Here is a 20,046-nt window from a genome sequence, read left to right on the forward strand (position 1 = left end):
GGTACTTTATTCTCTTTGTAGCAATTGTGAATGGCAGTTCGTTCTTGATTTGGCTCTCTTGAAGTCTATTACTGGTGTATAGGAATGCTTGTGATTTTTGCACGTTGATTTTGTATCCTGAGACTTTGCTGAAGTTGTTTATCAGTTTCAGGAGATTTTGGACTGAGATGATGGGGTCTTCCAGATATACAATCATGTCATCTGCAAATAGAGACAATTTGATTTCCTCCTTTCCAATTTGGATACCCTTTATTTCTTTTTCTTGCCTGATTGCTCTGGCTAGAACTTCCAGTACTATATTGAATAGGAGTGGTGAGAGAGGGCATCCTTGTCCAGTGCCAGATTTCAAAGGGAATGCTTCCAGTTTTTGCCCATTCAGTATGATATTGGCTGTTGGTTTGTCGTAAATAGCTTTTATTGTTTTGAGATACGTTCCGTCAATACCTAGTTTATTGAGGGTTTTTAGCATAAAGGGTTGTTGAATTTTGTCAAAAGCCTTCTCTGCATCAATCGAGATAATCATGTGGTTTTTGTCTTTGGTTCTGTTTATGTGGTGAATTACGTTTATGGACTTGCGTACGTTGAACCAGCCTTGCATCCCCGGGATGAATCCTACTTGATCATGGTGGATGAGCTTTTTGATATGCTGTTGCAATCGGTTTGCCAGTATTTTATTGAAGATTTTTGCATCTATGTTCATCATGGATATTGGCCTGAAATTTTCTTTTCTTGTTGAGTCTCTGCTGGGTTTTGGTATCCGGATGATGTTTGTCTCGTAAAATGATTTGGGAAGGATTCCCTCTTTTTGGATTGTCTGGAATAGTTTCAGAAGGAATGGTATCAGCTCCTCCTTGTATGTCTGGTAGAATTCAGCTGTGAACCCATCTGGACCTGGGCTTTTTTTGGGTGGTATGCTCTTTATTGCTGCCTCGACTTCAGACCATGTTATTGGTCTATTCAGGGTTTCAGCTTCTTCCAGGTTTAGGCTTGGGAGGTTGCAGGTGTCCAGGAATTTATCCATTTCTTCCAGGTTTACTAGTTTATGTGCATAGAGTTGTTTGTAATAATCTCTGATGATGGTTTGGATTTCTGTGGAATCTGTGGTGATATCCCCTTTATCGTTTTTTATTGCATCAATTTGGTTATTCTCTCTTTTCTTTTTTATTAATCTGGCTAGTGGTCTGTCTATTTTGTTGATCTTTTCAAAAAACCAGCTGCTGGATTTATTGATTTTTTGAAGAGTTTTTTGTGTCTCTATTTCCTTCAGTTCTGCTCTGATCTTAGTTATTTCCTGTCTTCTGCTAGGTTTTGAGTTTTTTTGATCTTGCTCCTCTAGCTCTTTCAATTTTGATGATAGGGTGTCAATTTTAGATCTCTCCTTTCTTCTCATGTGGGCACTCATTGCTATATATTTTCCTCTAGAGACTGCTTTAAATGTGTCCCAGAGATTCTGGTATGTTGTGTCTTCATTCTCATTGGTTTCGAAGAACATCTTTATTTCTGACTTCATTTCATTGTTTATCCAGTCAACATTCAAGAGCAAGTTGTTCAGTTTCCATGAAGCTGTGCGGTTCTGAGTTAGTTTCTGCATTCTGAGTTCTAACTTGTTTGCACTGTGGTCTGAGAGACTGTTTGTTATGATTTCTGTTCTTTTGCATTTGCTGAGGAGTGATTTATTGCCAATTATGTGGTCAATTTTAGAGTAGGTGTGATGTGGTGCTGAGAACAATGTATATTCTGTGGATTTGGGGTGGAGAGTTCTGTAAATGTCTATTAGGTTTGCTTGTTCCAGGTCTGTATTCAGGTCCTGGATATCCTTGTTGATTTTCTGTCTGGTTGATCTGTCTAATATTGACAATGGGGTGTTAAAGTCTCCCACTATTATTGTGTGGGAGTCTAAGTCTCTTTGTAAGTCATTAAGAACTTGCCTTATATATCTGGGTGCTCCTGTATTGGGTGCGTATATATTTAGGATCGTTAGCTCTTCTTGTTGCAGTGATCCTTTTACCATTATGTAATGTCCTTCTTTGTCTCTTTTGATCTTTGTTGCTTTAAAGTCTATTTTATCAGAGATGAGAATTGCAACTCCTGCCTTTTTTTGCTCTCCATTTGCTTGGTAGGTCTTCCTCCATCCCTTTATTTTGAGTCTTTGTGTATCCTTGCATGTAAGATGGGTTTCCTGGATACAGCACACTGATGGGTTTTGGCTTTTTATCCAATTTGCCAGTCTGTGTCTTTTGATTGGGGCATTTAGTCCATTGACATTTAGGGATAGTATTGTTATGTGTGAATTTGATGCTGTCATTTTGATGCTACCTGGCTGTTTTGTTGGTTAGTTGATGCAGATTCTTGATTGTATTGATGCTTTTTTACCATTTGGTGTGTTTTTGGAGTGGCTGGTACTGGTTGTTCCTTTATATGTGTAGAGCCTCTTTCAGGAGTTCTTGTAGAGCAGGTTTGGTGGTGATGAAATCTCTGAGTGCTTGCTTGTTCACAAAGGATTTTATTTTTCCTTCACTTATGAAGCTTAGTTTGGCTGGATAGGAGATTCTGGGTTGAAAGTTCTTTTCTTTAAGGATGTTGAATATTGGCCCCCAATCTCTTCTGGCTTGTAGGGTTTCTGCTGAGAGATCTGCTGTGAGTCTAATGGGCTTCCCTTTGTGGGTAACCCGACCTTTCTCTCTGGCTGCCCTTAGCATTTTCTCTTTCATTTCAACCCTGGTGAATCTGACGATTATGTGCCTTGGGGTTGCTCTTCTTGAGGAATATCTTTGTGGTGTTCTCTGTATTTCCTGGATTTGAATATTGGTCTGCCTTGCTAGGTTAGGGAAGTTTTCCTGGATAATATCCTGAAGAGTATTTTCCAGCTTGGATTCATTCTCTTCATCACGTTCAGGTACACCTATCAGACGTAGATTAGGTCTTTTCACATAGTCCCACATTTCTTGAAGATTTTGTTCATTCCTTTTTGAGCTTTTTTCTCTGTTCTTGCCTTCTCTTTTTATTTCATTGAGTTGATCTTCGACCTCTGATATCCTTTCTTCTGCTTGGTCAATTCGGCTGTTGAAGCTTGTGCATGCTTCACGAAGTTCTCGTGTTGCGTTTTTCAGCTCCATCAATTCACTTATACTCCTCTCTATGCTGTCCATTCTCGTCAGCAGTTCGTCCAATCTTTTTTCAAGGTTCCTATTTTCTTTGCGATGGGTTAGAACATGTTCTTTTAGCTCATTGTAGTTTCTTACTACCCACCTTCTGAAGTCTGATTCTGTCATTTCATCACCCTCCTTCTCCATCCGGTCTGGTTCCCTTGCTGGTGAGGAGTTGTGATCACTTTTAGGAGGAGAGGTGTTCTGGTTTCGGGAGTTTTCATCCTTTTTACGCTGGTTTCTTCCCATTTTTGTGGGTTTATCCACCTGTTGTCTGTCTCTGTCCCGGGGAGTTGGAGCTTTATGAGTTTCCGTTGCACCACTGCCGTTTTTGATTTTTCTTTCAGGTCGGACCCGCCCAGCTAGCAGCAGGCCTAGCCTCTGCCTGCCCGCAGGGGCTTTGCTGAGCTGCTGTGGGCTCCGCCCAGCTGCCCTGAGCTCTTCCCTGTAGTCCTTTTTATATGGGCGTAGTTAGAACTGTCTGGGCAATGGTGGCCCCGCCTCTGTTATGGTGGACTCTCTCTGTTGTGGCAGGTTGCCTCGGCAACGGCGGGTTGCCTCGGCAACGGCAGCCTGCCTCCGTAGCGGTGGAGAGTCTCAGTAATGGCGGAAGCCCCTCCCCCACGGAGCCGGACCGTCCCGGTTCAGCTGTGCTTGGTTTGAAGGGCTCAACCCAGAGGGTTTTCAATTACTGTTTTTGTTTTGGTTGTTGTTGGGGGTGGAGGGGTGGGACCAACCGAGCCTGATCACCTGGCTCCCTGACTCAGAGTCTTTTCTTTTAAGTTGAATGACCCTGCGTTCCGGTCGCTTGTTGAAAAGGCGCCGGGATCTCCCGTGCTGCGACTCACGGAGTCGGCTTGAACCGCGGCGCAGGCTCCTGGCGGATTTTTTGCCTAGGAATCTCCTGGCCTGACTGGCTATTTCAGATGAATGGGCAGCTCTGCCGTCTCAGGGCTCTGCTCGCCAGCTAAGAGGGCTCCCAGACCAGTGGCTTTTGTACGGAGAACCGCAGCAACAGGGAGTGGTCACAGCAGCCGGGCGGGCGGAATCAGCCCCGCGGGGGCCAAAACAGCCGCACCGGCTGGTACTGCGAGGCTGGCGACCCCTCTGCCTGGGTATCTCCTGGTCTGTGGGCAATAAGAATTCGTCTGGAAATGCGGCGTCCACTCACCCTCTGCACTTTCACTGGGAGCTGAAGTCCTGAGCTGTTCTTAGGCGGCCATCTTCCCAGCATTCCCCCTACATCATTTTCTTTTCCTCACATGTCCTATATTTGGATCTTCAGCTGAGTTTCCTAATCCCAGGTATAAAATCTGGTTTTGCTGTTCTGAGGAGCTCTAGAAAGAAGACCCTGCAATCCACCTCAGTAGGTCTACGTGGAGAGAGAAAATGTCATCATGTTTGATTATTTGGAGCTTGTCTTGTAGTACTTCATTTTTCAAGAGGGAAATAAGATCTCTGGTGGTTGATAAAATCTGCTGAAGAATTCACCATGTCATGCATTTTGTTTTACTCACAGAATCATGTCAACCCTGCCATGGACTTCACGCAGACTCCACCCGGAATGTTGGCTCTGGACAACATGCTGTACTTTGCCAAGCACCACCAAGATGCCTACATCCGGGTAAGTATGAAGGCCCTTTTCAGATATTATGTGTTTCCTAGTCAGTGTTAATTTCAGATTCACAAATATGGGGTGATTACCTTTAGATGAGTGACCCCTGTATTTTTTTATTTTCTTAGCAAACTAAATATATCCTGATATCAGAATTAAGTGAAATCAGTTAGGGGACAGAAATGGGGATTTTAACTTGCAATTTTTTTTCTATGTGATGACCTTAAAAATACAATAGATACTTGGAAAACATTTCATGTAGTCCAATATTGAATTATGACAAAAACTCTTAAATAATAAAGAACAGAAATGAACTACCTAGCCAAAAAGCTGCATGACTCCAAATTCAGTGGCTGTTCAGTCTGCTGCTGGAGGTACAATAAGATAAACAGAAGAACAGAGAAAAATGGGAGAGATAGGGAAGGCAGATAAATGCCTTCTCACATTTCATATCAGACTAGTCAAATTCTAGTCACAAAGATAGATTAATTTGTGGGTCGAGGAGAAGGACGTGGGGGACTCTATTTTCTCTGTGAAATGGAAGATGACACCTGCTGACTGGGCAGTGCTGGCATGTAGGAGGCAGAGTTTTAATGAATGGGAGCCTAATGTGGCAGTGGCGGAGATGGCTTATCTATCAGGACTGCTCAGTTGGAGTCCTGGATTTGTACTGACACCTCACCCCTGTCCTCAGGGAGAAGAACCCAGACTCAGTTGGGATGAAGTAGATCTAAGATTCAGATCAGGGAAGGATATAAATAAATGAGGCAGGGGAATTGTTGAGTGGTTAAAATGATGACTAGATGTAAGCTCAGAAAGTATTTGATGAACAAGTCATCTAAAGCAGGAAGAGTATGGCTGAACTTAAAATATGGTAAGAGCATGCTCATTCATCTCACATTCTCTCTTGGATTCTCTGTGGCACTGGCTCCCTAGAGACCTGGCACTATCAATATCTAGTGACGTCAATGTGGGCAGTTCCTTTGGTCTGGGCTCAGGTTTCCTCTGTAAACCAGAGACACGACCGTTCTTAGTTGGGACAGTATTTATTCCCCTAGATAGCATTTGGAAATGTGTGGGCATGTTTCTTTGATTGTCACCATGCCTAGTGAAGCGTTGCTGGCCAAAATCTATAAACCATGGGACAGTCTGCACGGTGAAAAACTGTACCACCCAGCAGTGATCTCCATGCCAGATCACTGAGTTCTCTGTAGGCAATATATTTTAAATTTGTGTATTGTTCTATATATATGCAGTTTGGGAAGCTTCGACCTATTCTAAAATATTATTTGTAATCTGATTATGTAGAGGATTTCATGGTCATTTCTCTGAAAGGTTTGAGATCAGGTGCTTGATCAGAAATACAGTCCCACATTAAAAAATTGTTTTTCCATAAAACTTTGATTTGACTTATATCTGAATGTATTTGTTGCACAGATGGTTTCTAAGAATGTAATCTGCTTTTGTAGTAAGTAAATTAATATTTTTGAGATACCATGTAGTATAACCTTGGAGAGTTGAGCATGAAAAGTAGAAATTTAATTTATCATTAACTGATTAATGTTCATGGATGAGTGTTTCTAAAATTAGAGCTTATTGATGCTGAATGTATTGTTAATTGCATAAGAAGCATATGTCTCATGAAAAGTAATTTAATGTTTTAAGCCTGTTTTCCTCAATGTGTTCTTTAAACATTGTAAGTGAAATTAATACCATGGCAACCTGACAGAACTTTATATTTGATAAGGACTTAAAAGAAAAAACTTATTTGTAAAGAAAAGTTTGGCTTTTTGGTCCACATGCACTTTTCTTTATTGGTTAGACTTTCCTATATCTCACATGACTTTACTGGTTTCTCAAAAGTGTCCGTTCCCTAATTTTTTTCTGTGTCCCATTTGACTTTGAGGCATTTACTAGATAGAAAGCTAAGGCTATTTATGTGAATGTCGTGGGGTTAGTGGAGCATATATAAAGTCTGAAGATCTCTGCAAGGAAATTTTAGGGTGACTTTGAAAATAGATATCTCTGTGATAGTGCAGTAGTGCTGTAGGTAGTGAAAAAGGTGATCTGGACAGCTAATTAAGTTTTGATTCATGAGCTCAATGGTCTTTTCTGAATTATAAGGATGGTCTCAATCTTTTCAGTTTACATTTTGGTAAAAATCTGCTTTTTTGAGGATGTGTGTCTTCTCTATGAATGCAGTTTTTCCTTTATTATTTATATCTTTCATTTGATAAATGCTTATTCTGTACCTGAATATAGCCTCACTATTTACTCTCTTTGCCAGTCAGATTTATAATTGAAATTTTAAAAAATTGTAATACACACACACACACACACACACGCACACACACACACACACACACACACACACACGTATGCACAAATAGTCCCTCTCTTTGCCCTTGTCACTCCCAGGTGTCATGGTCCCTCACCTACTTTCTAGCCATATGTTCCTGAATTGTTTTTTTGCCCTGTGTTCAACTTGCCTGCCACTTACTTTTCAGCATCCTGCACCACGACTTCTCTCCATGGCTTTCTGGAAGCTGTTTTGCCAAATGCGGAGCATTCTCCTCATCCTTCATCTCATTGACCTTGCCCTTGACACCTGACACTCTCCAGTGACCAGTCTTCTCTTACCCAGCAGCCAGTGATCCGTCTTGGCTCTATTGTTGACTATTGCTCTTAGTCTCTCTGGCAGGTTTCTCCTCTGCCTGCCCATCAAATGCACAGGACCCCCAGGACTCTGTCTGTGGACCTTTGCTTGTATTAGTCCCTCAGGCTGCACATTTCCTGAGTAACCATCAAATGCCCAGCCATGAGCTAAAGGGTGGGGATTCCTAAAAGAAAACAAGTTGCGCACCAGTGCTGACATTGAGGAGTTCACTGTCTAGAGATGGAAAGTAGGGGTGGTGGTGGGGTGGAGGATGAACAGACAAATACCAGGCAGTTTCCAAGTCACTTGGCATGTGTCTCAATTGAGGAGGATCATGCTTGGAACACAGAGGGAGGTCACTAACACAGATGCGGGGGTCATTTCAGGAAAGCTCCTGGAGGAAGTGGTATCTAGACTCAGAGCTGTTGAATGGTACTAATCAGGTAAGGGGAAGAGATGGGGAGTACTCCCTCATGTGGAGGAAACCATGAGAACAAAGGTATAAGGTGTGTGCTTTGTTCAGGGAGCCACATAGCATAGGGTGGTCAAGGCAGGGACTGGCAAATGGGGCATGGCTTGTGAGGGAAATGTGCTTGTTCAGTAGGGATGTCTTAAGCCATATGAAGAGCTCTGTTGGACTTAAAGGCAGTGAAGAATTTCTGAAGTGTTTTAAATAAAGATAAGAATTAAGTTTAGACAAATCACTGTCCCGCTAGAAAACCAATGTGAGAATCAAGACTACAGGTGAAAATAGAATGTGAGAAATTATAGAGAAATGAAGGTACCTTGAACTAGGGAAGTGGAAGTGGTAATGGAGTAGAGCAGTTTGAATGAGTTACTTTGGAACTAAAATCAACTTGACCTTCTCTAAGGAAGAGGGACTTTCCTGGCTTGAGTGAGAGGTAGACAGTGGTGTCATTAGATAGTGCAGGTCTGCGAGGGGCAGGCATTTGGACCATCCAGACTCTTACATGCATGTGGGATGTCTGTCTGGGAGGACTTATGCAGTAGGCAGTGAGATCTGGGTGCGTAAGCTCAGACCCATGTAGACATCATACTCTGTACTCCAACTTCTTAAGCATTCTTATTCCCTCCAATACATTCCTCTATACTGTCACAATATAATCTTAATGGTCTGCTTGCTAACGTCTGGAACCTTCAGACCCATCTTCTATGCCAGTTGCTAGGATGATCTTTCTGAACAGAGTTCAGAGTGCTTCAGGGACCACACCTGGTCCACAGCCTATCTCTGTGGTTTTATCTCTTGCTGCCAAGTCCCCTTTCCCTCTTTCCATCCCCCCACTGCCACAATAGGCTTTGTCTGTATAAATGATGGTAGGCAACAGCTAGCCAGGCAAATCTCTGCCACTGTGTCTTTGCCCCCATTCTTGCTTCTGCCTGAGTGCCTGTCCCACACCATCTGCCTTTTGGATGGCCCTCATGGCAAAGGCCATCTTCTATCTGAAGAAGACTTCCTGATCCTCTATCTGGATGACTCTATATACTCTCTTTGCACTGTGGACACACAATTTAAATCCTAGAACATTGTACAACTTTAAACGTATTTACTTTTTATTTCCCCTAATTGATTGTAAACATCTTGTGAGCAGGCATCAAGGTTCATTTATATTATAGCCCCTGGCACAGAGCCTAGCACATAGTGGCTTTTAATCATTTCTTGTAATTTACATGAGTAAAGAGTTTTTTTTAGTTCTGGTTTAAATGGTCTCTTGACAATGATAAATTCTCTTTTAACCATTGGAGAATCATAGCCTTTGTTCCTCCTAACAGTTATAAACGTATGTTTTTGCTATGTGAATTTTGTAATGGCAGCCTGGTTTCTCATGCTATATTTAAATAAAATTATGTAACTGTGTACTGACGAAAGCAGTGGATATAACTGAGTTACCCCACACTTGGACAGGCACAGAACATGAGAAGGAATTGCAAATCTGAGTATCCTATTGTGCATGGAGTAAAATCTGGAGGCATAGCATGATTTCAGACTTTTGAGTCTTACTTACTCTGGGTATAATCACTTTTACTTTTTTAGAGATGCTTCACTCCTCAGCTCTTGCCACCAAAAGAATGGTACGAGGCTGTCTCAGTAAGGAGACAGGTGGAGGGTGAGTTCTTGGCTCATGCCCATGATCCTTGTCATTATTTTCAGAGACAGGATAATGGTACAGAATTGAGTGTGTTGTTTTGTTTTGCTTTTCTTTTACTCCCTGGATTAACAATTCTCAGTGTTTTGGAAGAATGAAGCTTAGTGACTCCATTGGAAACAAAACCTTTGGACTTAGAATTTGTTTCTTCCTTCTTTCTTTCCTTCTTTCCTTCTTCCTTCTTTTCTTTTCCTTCCTTCCTCCCTCTCTCCCTCCCTTTCTACTTTCCTTCCTTTCTTCCTTCCTTCCTTCTTTTCTGCTCTTTGCCTCTCTCCCTCTCTCCCTCCCTCTCTCCCTCCCTCTTTCCCTCCCTCCCTTCCTCCCTTCCTTCCCTCCTTCCTTCCTTCTTTCTTTCTTCTCTTTCTTTGCCTCCCTCCCTCACTTTCTTCCTTTCTTCTCTTCTCTTTTCTTTTCTTTTTGAGACAGAGTCTTGCTCTGTCACCCAGTGTGGAGTACAGTGGTGCAGTTTCAGCTCCCCATAACCTCCACCTCCCAGGTGCAAGTGATTCTCGTGTTTCAGCCTCCCAAGTAGCTGGGGGTACAGGCATGCTCTACCACGGCCAGCTATTATATTTTTAGTAGAGATGGGGTTTTGCCATGTTGGCCCAGCTGATCTTGAACTGACCTCAAATAATCCACCCACCTTGGCCTCCCAAAGTGCTGGAATTACAGGGTCGAGCCACCATACCCAGCCAAATTTATGTTCTTAATGTATTTAATTATTCATTGGGAACTACTGAGAAACCAAAATTACTTGATTTTAGTTTGACTCAAGACCTGTGCTGGCCAGTGTGGGAGCCAAGATTCAGCCACAAAGCAGGAAGCAACGGGAAGGAAACAACCAGTAGACAAGTGGACTTTGAACTTACATATTTGGCCTCCAAATCTCAGGTTCCTTCCAGTTCTGTAGCCTCCTGTCTCTGGGCTTGGAGTCTGATGAGGGCAACAGTGTTGTCCTTCTTGGAATGGAGAGAAAGGGGACAGATTCAAAGAGAGAATGATTAGAAAAATGGAAAGTCTGAAGGACTGTCAAACAAGTCGGTCATATTCAGTTAAAAATCTTCTGAAATCTAGCATGGTCAGGAAGCTATTTCTAAAAATGTTTGATTGACAAACAAAAGATGTTATTTTAAAATAAGAGAGACCAATGAAGGCATTGTTGCAAGGCTTTCCATATTTCAGAGATAGTCTTTAGTTTCAGAGTAGTAGTGACAAGAGAAGCATCGTGTGGAAGTATTCAGATGTTCAGAACCTATTGTCAGTCATTGGCATTACAGTCAGACAGAAGCAAACTGTGCATTAATCCCAGGCTCTAAAACAGTTAGATAAACAATTAATGTGCGGCAACAAAAACCAAATGCATGCACATGAGATGTTTCTATTATTGCTTATATCCTTTTCAGAGAAAAAAAAAACATAGAAAATAGAAACAGTCCATCTTCTTAGATGCTAAAAAATATCCAACTAATGGAAGAAAAATCCATTTAATGTTCATATTCATTCCTTCATTTACTTTTTTATGAAATATTATCAAACACTTACCATGCGCCCACATGGCGCCATGCACAGTGGCTGTGGTGGTGAGGAAAGTCAGGATCTGATTCTGAGATACCAGAAATAGAAAAGCAAGCAAGTGAAGGAAATAGTTGCTTATTTACTTTTTACTTGAGAGATTCCTTGTTTCCTTTGAGATTTTGAGATGTGACTTATACTGGGCACAGCTATCAAGTTATGAAAATGTTGCTTGATACTTATTTGCAGTTTTTCACAATATATTGAGCAGGTAAATATTTCATTATTTTATAAGTTATTATACTGTTTATATCAGAATCACTTAGGGCTTGCCCCCTTTCCCAGTGACCTAATTTTAAACAATGGTGCTGCTTCTTAGGGAAGTATTCTGGTGGACAATCAGTGTGTAATAGAACAAGACTGACCTCTTTTTTCTGTTTGGTTTGGCATGGTGCTATGTCGTAAATAAAATATTTCCTTAATTAAACTGCTACCTAGCCAGTTGATAAAATCCTACCCAACAAAGCTGTTACCCAACAGAATTTATAAAATCGTGAGGTTTCCAGGCAGAAATTAAAAAGTAAATCCTGGAAAACAGTTTGTTCTTTACATATCTGGCAATTCTTTTTTTTTTTTCTAGTTTTACTGAGATATAATTACTATACCAAAAAAAAATCACATAATTAATGTACACAATCCGGTGACAGCACCTTGAAATTCTTGCTTCAGCGTTCCTCATAATTTCTGATTAACATTTCACCTAGTTGGAAAATTGTTGCATACTGGCTGTTATAGAAGATAATGAATTTCCTGAGAGGGGGGAAAATAGAAATGCCTTTAAAAATAAGATTAAGTACAATGCTTTCATGCAATTGTGAGACGGAGCATACATGTGTTTCTTATATTATACCAAATCAGAAGATAAATATTTGTATGTCAAGTAAATAAGACTATAGGTAAAGATGGATATTTCTACTGAAGAATTGTTTTGTCAAGATTGTTTCTTTATAGCCGTTTTTGTTAACAGATGAAGAATTTAAAGTATGTTTATACTATTTTAAAACCTTTAAGTGGATTTTTCCTCCTCATGATGCATACATAGTAAATCATACTTTTAAACAATAGTTGGTAGAAATAATGATTTAGATCCTAACTCATGGATAGGACAAGGAGGCCTGGATGTTTTAAGCCAGAAACCTCAAGAAAATGCTATGAAATTACCTAGCATGAGAATAGCTGCTGTGTTTTGAGCCTTTACAATATTCTGAGCACTTAATATATATTATTTATAATTTCCCTCCAATGCTCCCAGACGTGGGAAGGTAAAGAAACCTTGTGTTCTTTCCTTCCAGTCTGTAGATCTCTCTGTTCTTCTCCTCAAAGCCCACCTTAGTTTCAAAGTCATTTTGTGGAATCTCTTTTCAACTTCTCTTGTCAGGGAGCAAAAACATCAACAATAGCAGCAATCACATGTTTGAAGCTTACTATACAACTAAGCTGAGCGTTTTCATTTATTTCTTGCAGCACCCCTTTGAGGTTGCCATTCTTACTGTTTCCATTTTACAGATGAGGAAGCTGACACACGGAGAGGTTAAGTGGCTTGCCCAAAGTCACGCAGCTAAGGAAATACCAGAGCTGAATTTTAAATCCAGATACTGTGTGTTCATTGTTCATACCATTTGCTTTTTAGGAGCTTATAGATTCATATGGAGGTGGTAGCCACAGTTCAAGAGTCCTACGGATGTGTTTTGCTCCACTGATCCAGTGTTTTAAAGTGTGATAGCCTTTTGTCAGGGTTTACACTCCCGCCCCAATTAACTCAGAGCCCCAGACATCTTCCTGTATTATGGCTGACTGCTTCTTGCATTCTAGTTATCTGGCTGGTACTTGAAGGCACTCGAGTTAGTGCCCGTTGATGCTGATAGTCTGCAGTGACATTTGTGAAGTTCTGAGCACATCGCCAGCACATGGAAGGTGCTTCAACCATTTGAGTTGATTGTTTCCATTCCCACTCCTTTAAGTAGCACTTGATTGATGTACAGTCTTCTGGGGTGGGAGAGTGTTATATGTATTTGCTCAGTGTTTCTCTTTTCATCCTTGTAAACTCCCAGAAAGCAGGCATTTCATCTTTGGTTGGGTGTTTATTCCCTGGCTGAGAATGACGGACTTCAGTCCTAACCTTCTGAGACTGAGGGAAAGGAAGAGGCATGTTTCCCAGTTTCTCTGGTTGTGAATTTTAAAGAAAAAAAGTCACAAGATTATGTTATAAGTAGACTGCACTGAACCAAGGTTCTGGGAGTTCTGAGCATCGTCAGCCCCTCTGTACCAGGAGTCAGACCGCAGCGTGGATCCCTTGCAGGATACCAGTCTGCATTGAAGGGAACAGGAACCAAGTAGCTGCTGTGCATTAGGGTGGGGTGCTGGTGGAGGCGATGCCAAGTCTTTAAAATGAACTAAGGGGCTTTTAACATTGGCAGTTACCCAAGCGACATAATTACAGGACAGTATGTAATGTGTAATTAAACTTAACTATGAAGCAAATGATTGGAATAACTTAGTGCACTTCATTTTTTTTGTTCCCATTGTGCTGACAGAGCTCCCTCCTCTTGTCCCTGAAATGGCTTCAACAGCAATTGCTCCTCTTTTTTTTTTTAAATAAAATTATATGTTGCCAGTTAAACACACAATTCCATGTAAAGGAACCTTTTTTATATGAGTGACATTTTTCTTCTAGGTGATGTGGAGAAACGATTCAGTTTAGAATAACAAGGACCCCAAAGGCACAGCATTGCTGGGACTTTTGAGTTTGAAATGATTCTTTGTCTCATAATTCATTTAAATACTTTTTTTCTTGGCTTTTATTTTTGTTCTTTCTTTGACCAAGATCCACAGCTTGGAGGCTTGTTTGTATATACAGGATTTTTTCATGTTTTAAAAATAGTGGCATTAATTTCATTGATTGTGAATAACCAAGCTGTTACTGCCAAACAATCGGGACCCCTTGAGAGTGTGAATATGTGATTAGATTTACTAATTGAGCTGGAAAGAAGAATTTCTGACTTCCAAAGCCAGCGACTTGAATGGAATGCTTTAAGCATGAGGATGAGATCATTGTTAAATGTGGGTTTGGTTTTATCTCAGAAGACCCCTTGTTCCAGGCGGGGAGGGCAGATTCCACAAACCTCTATCAGCCAAATGTAGCAGTGTCTGTGCGGTGTGCTCACACCACCTGGGATGCTCACCTGTGTTCCTGTGGTGCTGGATGAGGTGTCTGAAATCTGAAGCAGAACTAAAAGCTGGTAGTTATCTGTTTGTCTCTCTTGGTACCACTCCAAGCTGAGCATTAGGTTCAGAATGTTTGTTTGTTTGCTATTGTCCCAGGTTTACTGAAAATATTACAGCATTGCAGAAAGATCCAAACAGCTCTACGTGGTATTTTGAAATTTATTCCAACTGTAGGCTGAGTGACCTGCAGGTTGGATGGACTGTGGAAGTCCAAAACAGCATTTCCTTAGTGTCGGGACCTACTTTAGTGATTCCAGGTCCAGGACTGAGAGCTCAGGAACATAATTATCTCTCCTTTCTTTTCTCTCTTCGTCCTGCAACTTAATGGAGATACCTTTCACTGGACCCCTCCGAATCTGTTCCATCAGATGCGGGATGTAGCCTGTCCTCTTGTTGCAAAGCTTCTTGCCAGGGATAATGATGATCGCCTTGCCCAAACACTTCTTCCTGTGGAAGTCATTGCCTAGGCACATGTAGTACTTTTCTAGGGTGACCCAGGCTTCCTTTTCATGGTTTTGATGCAAAAGTGGCCCATCTTGGAGAGTCCTTGGTGAAAGAGGTTTCAGATATTTTTACTTAGTATTATCCAAAGGTTTTGTTGTTGTTTTTTATGTTTTTCTAATTTTAAAACACCGTGAGACTTTAGAACAGTGACTGATTTGTTGAGAAAAAAATGAAACTAAGCTATATAGTGAACCATATGTAGTTGATATACTGTAAACCCAAGTCCAGTGTGAATTGAAAGGTTAAAAACTACAGAAATCTCACATGTGCCAGACTCCCTCACTGAGGTACCAGCCAAGACGTAGCTCACAGTAACTGTTGTGGTTTCTTTATCTTAGATCCAGTTAACATCTTTCCATTATTTCTCCAACCTAGTTCTCCAGATTCAGTCCACACTGTTCATTGTTATGTCTTGTTTAGATAGTTTGTTGAGTACAGTACCTGCTCTGTGACAAGCCCTCTTTCTTTCTTCTGTAATTGATCAAGCTTCCACCTTTAAATGTGCATTGTCTACCTTAACTGTGCAGAGCTCAGCAGCTGCCGTGCTGGGGGATTGCTATTTCTTCTCCCTTTTCTGCTTTAATTGTTGTAATGCAAGAGTTCAAAGAACTGAAGCTCATTTCTTATTTCTTTGAAGGGGAAAGGTTTCTGGGAATCCTCTCTCTTCTGTTTTTCTCAAGTTAAGAGAATGCAGGCTGCTCTGCCTTTTTAATTTTTAAATTAATAGACATTGTGTTTTAGAACAGTTTTAGGTTTATAGAAAAGTCGAGCAAAAGTACATAGGGTTCCTATATATCCCACCTCTCATTTTTCCCACTCACAGTTTTCTCTGTTTTTAATATCTTACATTAGAATGGCTCATTTGTTATGATTGTTGAACCAACATCTTGCAATCTTGCTGTAATTGTTTATTAGTTCCAAGATTTTATATATTAATTCTTTGGAATTTTCTACATAAACAATCACATCCCCTATGAGCAAAGACAGTTTTGTTTCTCCCTTCCCAATCTGTATATGTTTTAATTTACTTTTTCTTGTCTTATTACATTAGTTAGGACTACCAGTAAGATACATAGGGGTGGTAAGAGTGACCATCTTAGCCTTGCCCCCAATTCTAGGGCAGAGTCAAGTTTCTTGCCGTGAAGTATGATGTTAGCCGTGAGTTTTCTGTAGATGTTCTTTATAGAGCTGAGCAACTGCCCTATTCTTAGTTTGCTAAGAGTTTTTTTTTTTTTTTTATCATGAATAAGTATTAGATTTTGTCAAATGCTTTTTCTGAATCTTTTGATACCATTATACAACTTTTCTTCTTTAGCCTGTTGGCACGGTGGGTTACATTAACTGATTTTTGAATATTGACTGAGCCTTGCATACCTGAAACAAATCTTATAAACAGGTGCATTATTCTATTTATAGATTGTTGGATTCTATTTGTTACTTTTTTGAAGGATATTTGCATTTATGTTCATGAGCACTATATAGGTCTGTATATTTTTTTCTTTCTTATGCCTTTGGTTTTGGCATTAGGATAATACTGGTTTTATGGAATTAGTTAAGAAATACTCCTTCTGCTTCTATCTTCTGGAACAGATTGTAGAGAATTGATATCATTTTCTTGTTTAAATATTTGATAGAATTCACCAATGAAACCACCCAGGCCTGATACTTTCCATTTTGGGAGGTCATTAATTATTTATTCATTTCCTTTAATAGATACAGGTCTATTCAGGCTGTTTGTTTCTTCTTGTCTGGGTTCTGGTAGATTGTGTCTTTCAAGGAATTGGTCTATTTCATCTACGTTATCAAATTTTTGAGCATAGAGTTGTTCATCATATCCCTTTATTATATCCATGGGATCCATAATGTTGACTCTTCTTTCATTTTTGATGCTAATAATTTGTCATTTTTCTTTTTGTCTTGTTGAGTCTGGCTAGAGATTTGTTTTTATTGATCTTTGTTAAGAACCACCTTTTGATTTTATTGATTTTTCTCTATTACTTCCCAGTTTTCAATTTCACTGATTTCTACTTTATTTTTTATTTTTTATTTTTTTTAAACTTTTCTTCAGCTTGCTTTGGATTTAATTTGTTCTTTTTCTAGTTTTCTAAAATGAAAGCTTAGATGCTTGATTTTGTATATTTTTCTCCATTGCTTGAATTCCTCATTCAATTGATACTTTGTTATACAAATATCCTTCTAGCAATTCCTCTACCTTCCACAGGGGTTAAGCTTGGCTAAACCTACACAGGACTTTGCCATTTAAATGTTTCTTAGCACTGAATATGGGTTGCCTTGATAGGCCAACCCAGTGACTAAAATCTCTGGCTTAGTGAGTTATTCCTTACTCCATTAGGACCCAGTTACCAGCAAACTACCCCCAGCAAGTTCTGTTTACTTTCAATTCTATTGACTCTACTTTCTATTGATTCTCTGTTGACTTTCTGTTGACTTTCAGAATCCTGTTGACTCTGTTTTCCAGAAACCTACCTACTTCCCTCACTTCTACCACCATTACAGTAATCTAGTACATCAAATCTCTCTCCTGTAATAGTGTAATAGCCTCCTGATTGGTACTGCCTGCTCCCATCCTTGCTCGTCTTTTCTGTTTTCAGTGCAGTAGCCAGAACATTAAGATGCCGTAGTGATTCTTCCAATATTGGTCAGATCACATCACTCCTCTGCCTACAACCTTCAGTGACTCCCATCTAACTCAGAGTAAACATTCAGCACCTTTTCCATGACCCTCAAGGCTCTGCAGTATTCTGGCTCTCTATCATTATGTCCTTCTATCCTACTCCTCCCTCCGTCAACTCCAGCCTCAGAGACCCCCTTTTGATAAGTCAGCTATAGCCACTGTAACAAAATACCGCAGACTGGATGGCTTAAACAGCAGAACTTCATCTCATAGCTCTGAAGGCTGGAAGTCTAAGATCAAGCTACTGGCAGGGTTGGTGTGTCTCCGGGGCCTGCCTTCTTGGCTTGTAAGCGGCTGCCCTCTTGCTGCCTCTCCACATGGCCGTCCTGTGCGCTCACACCCTATTGTCACTGCTTCTTACAAGAACACCACTCATATTGGATTTGGACCCTACCCTAATGGCCTCATTTAATTTTAATTGCCTCCTTTACAGGGGGTTAGGGCTTCAACATCTGAGTTTTGAAGGGCACAATTCCTCCACAGCACCCTTGTTGGCCTCGAACATCCAGGTACCTCTGGCCTCTGGGCCTTTTACTTTTTACTTTCTCTCCTAGGAATCTGTTCCAGGGCAGCTCTGTGGCCCATTGCCTCACTTCCTTTAGTCTCTGAGTAGCTTTCTGTCACCTCCAGATATAAAGTACTGATTTCACCCTCTTGCTCCCTGTCTACTTTACCTCCTTCATGTCTCTCAAAATTTAACATATTTTACATGCTCTGTATTCACTGTTTTGTTTATTTTCTGTCCACCCACACTAGCCAGCAAACCTCATAATAGCACAGAGTATCCATGATGTCACTGTGGTACCCCAGTGCCCGGAGCAGTGCCAGGTACGCAGAGACACTCAGCACATATTTGTTAAATGAGTGCCCAGATTGAGTGAGTGGCATGACTCTGCCCAGAGAGTTCTGGTGTTCCACCTTTTGGCAGGATTCACCCGATGGATGGAAACCACAGAAGTAGATCTAGATCTGGAACACGCTCTAACCTCTCTGGTTACAAGTGCCCTTCTGGCCTTTGTCCATCCTGGAATGAAAACCAAATTAGAAACTATATTGGTATGCCCCAGAATGGGCTTGCCCTAGATATGCTGATGCTTGGGCTTGGGTGAGTCACTGCTGACTTCCCTTTTTGAACAGAATTCATGTGATCAGAGCCCAGCCAGTATTAGCAACCTGCCTACCAAATCAGAAGGCATTTTATGTTGGTATAATAAAATTTAGGTGGTAATGTTCCCAAGTGTCCCTTTGTATTCGTTAAAAATAGCTTCCCCCTTAGGAACTATGCTGTACACCTGGTGCACCCAGCAATGTTTGACATTGTCAGATAATTTTATTTTTACATTGACCTTAATTTTATCAACTTTTCCCCTGCACTGGTAAAACCCAAGGTTCCAAAATTTAGCATACATCATAAATAATAGACAATATTTTTCTTGTATTAAGCAACTAAAGCAGATATAACAGCCCTAACATCTAACTTCTCCTTGGCTGGTTTGTCAAATGCTGCTCTGTAACACTGGTCCTGATACCGGGAGACTTTTTGAATCTAAGACCCTGGTAAATATCATTCACACCTGTCTACAAACTTGCATTTGCCAAGATCAAGAAGGCCAGTCTAGCCAGTATTTCAGTACCTGACTGGTGATGCTCCTATGCCACAGGGCCCTTGTACGTACTTTTTCAGCTGACTCAGCTCCTGCTTTCTCCGTGCCGTCCCGCCCTGCCTCCTTACACCTGCATTCATCCTACAAGACCTCACCCTTCAGGCTCCTCTTTCCCTGTGTCTCCCTGTGATCACACTTAGTTCGGAATTATATAATCATATGTTTTATTATTTGATCATTATCTCTCTCAAACATGAAATTTTTGAGCAAGAACCATCTCTTTTGCCCTATGCCCTTACTTTTTGTCATTGGATCATCTAAATTATTTGGTAAATGAATGATAAAAGATAGGATGTGTTGAATCCCTGAGCAGGGTTGTGTCTCTCCTTTTTCCCCCTCTGAAGTCCTTTATGGCTGTAAGTGATATGCGTCAGAAGATCAAAACTGAAGCTTAACTTGGAAGGAATCTGTCTTTCCATGAGCTGGTGGGACTATCAAATTGGGCAGATTTTGAGCTACACAGGTTAAAGCCTTGCAAGTCTCAGTTATGAAAGCCATGAGGATGTATGTAGGTTACATGAGCAGACATGAGTTCTCTATAAGCAAATGACTAAGAGGACCAACATTGAGTTTTTTCAACAGAAGAGTCAGTTCTGCTGATAGCTTGGCAGCTTGGGGCTCCAGTCTACATATGGTAGGAACAAAAAGAAAGCTAAACTATGCTGAGTAATGAATGTTTCCAGGCTATGGTTATGAACATTTTATATGAATTACCTTATTGAATTCTCACTATCATTGTACCCATTTTGCAGAAGAGAGCACTGAGGCTCAGAGAGGTCAAGTAACTTGCCCATTGTTTCAATA

General features: G+C 40.7%; 1 protein-coding gene across 7 annotated transcripts in view; it reads left to right on the forward strand.

Moving 5' to 3' along the window:
• ELMO1 (engulfment and cell motility 1) overlaps positions 1-20,046 on the forward strand; it is a 573,930-nt gene that overhangs the window by 300,520 nt on the left and 253,364 nt on the right. For all 7 annotated transcript variants that reach the window (XR_012512236.1, XM_003930745.4, XM_010341311.3 and 4 more), the window contains one exon: positions 4,666-4,770. Coding sequence is in view for 6 of the 7 variants with exons in the window: in XM_003930745.4 (XP_003930794.1) it covers positions 4,666-4,770 (105 nt within the window). In the remaining variant the exon portion in view is untranslated. The remainder of the gene's footprint in view (positions 1-4,665; positions 4,771-20,046) is intronic.

This window comes from Saimiri boliviensis, chromosome 10 (genome assembly GCF_048565385.1).
Source record: "Saimiri boliviensis isolate mSaiBol1 chromosome 10, mSaiBol1.pri, whole genome shotgun sequence".
NCBI classification, from domain to species: Eukaryota; Metazoa; Chordata; class Mammalia; order Primates; family Cebidae; genus Saimiri; species Saimiri boliviensis.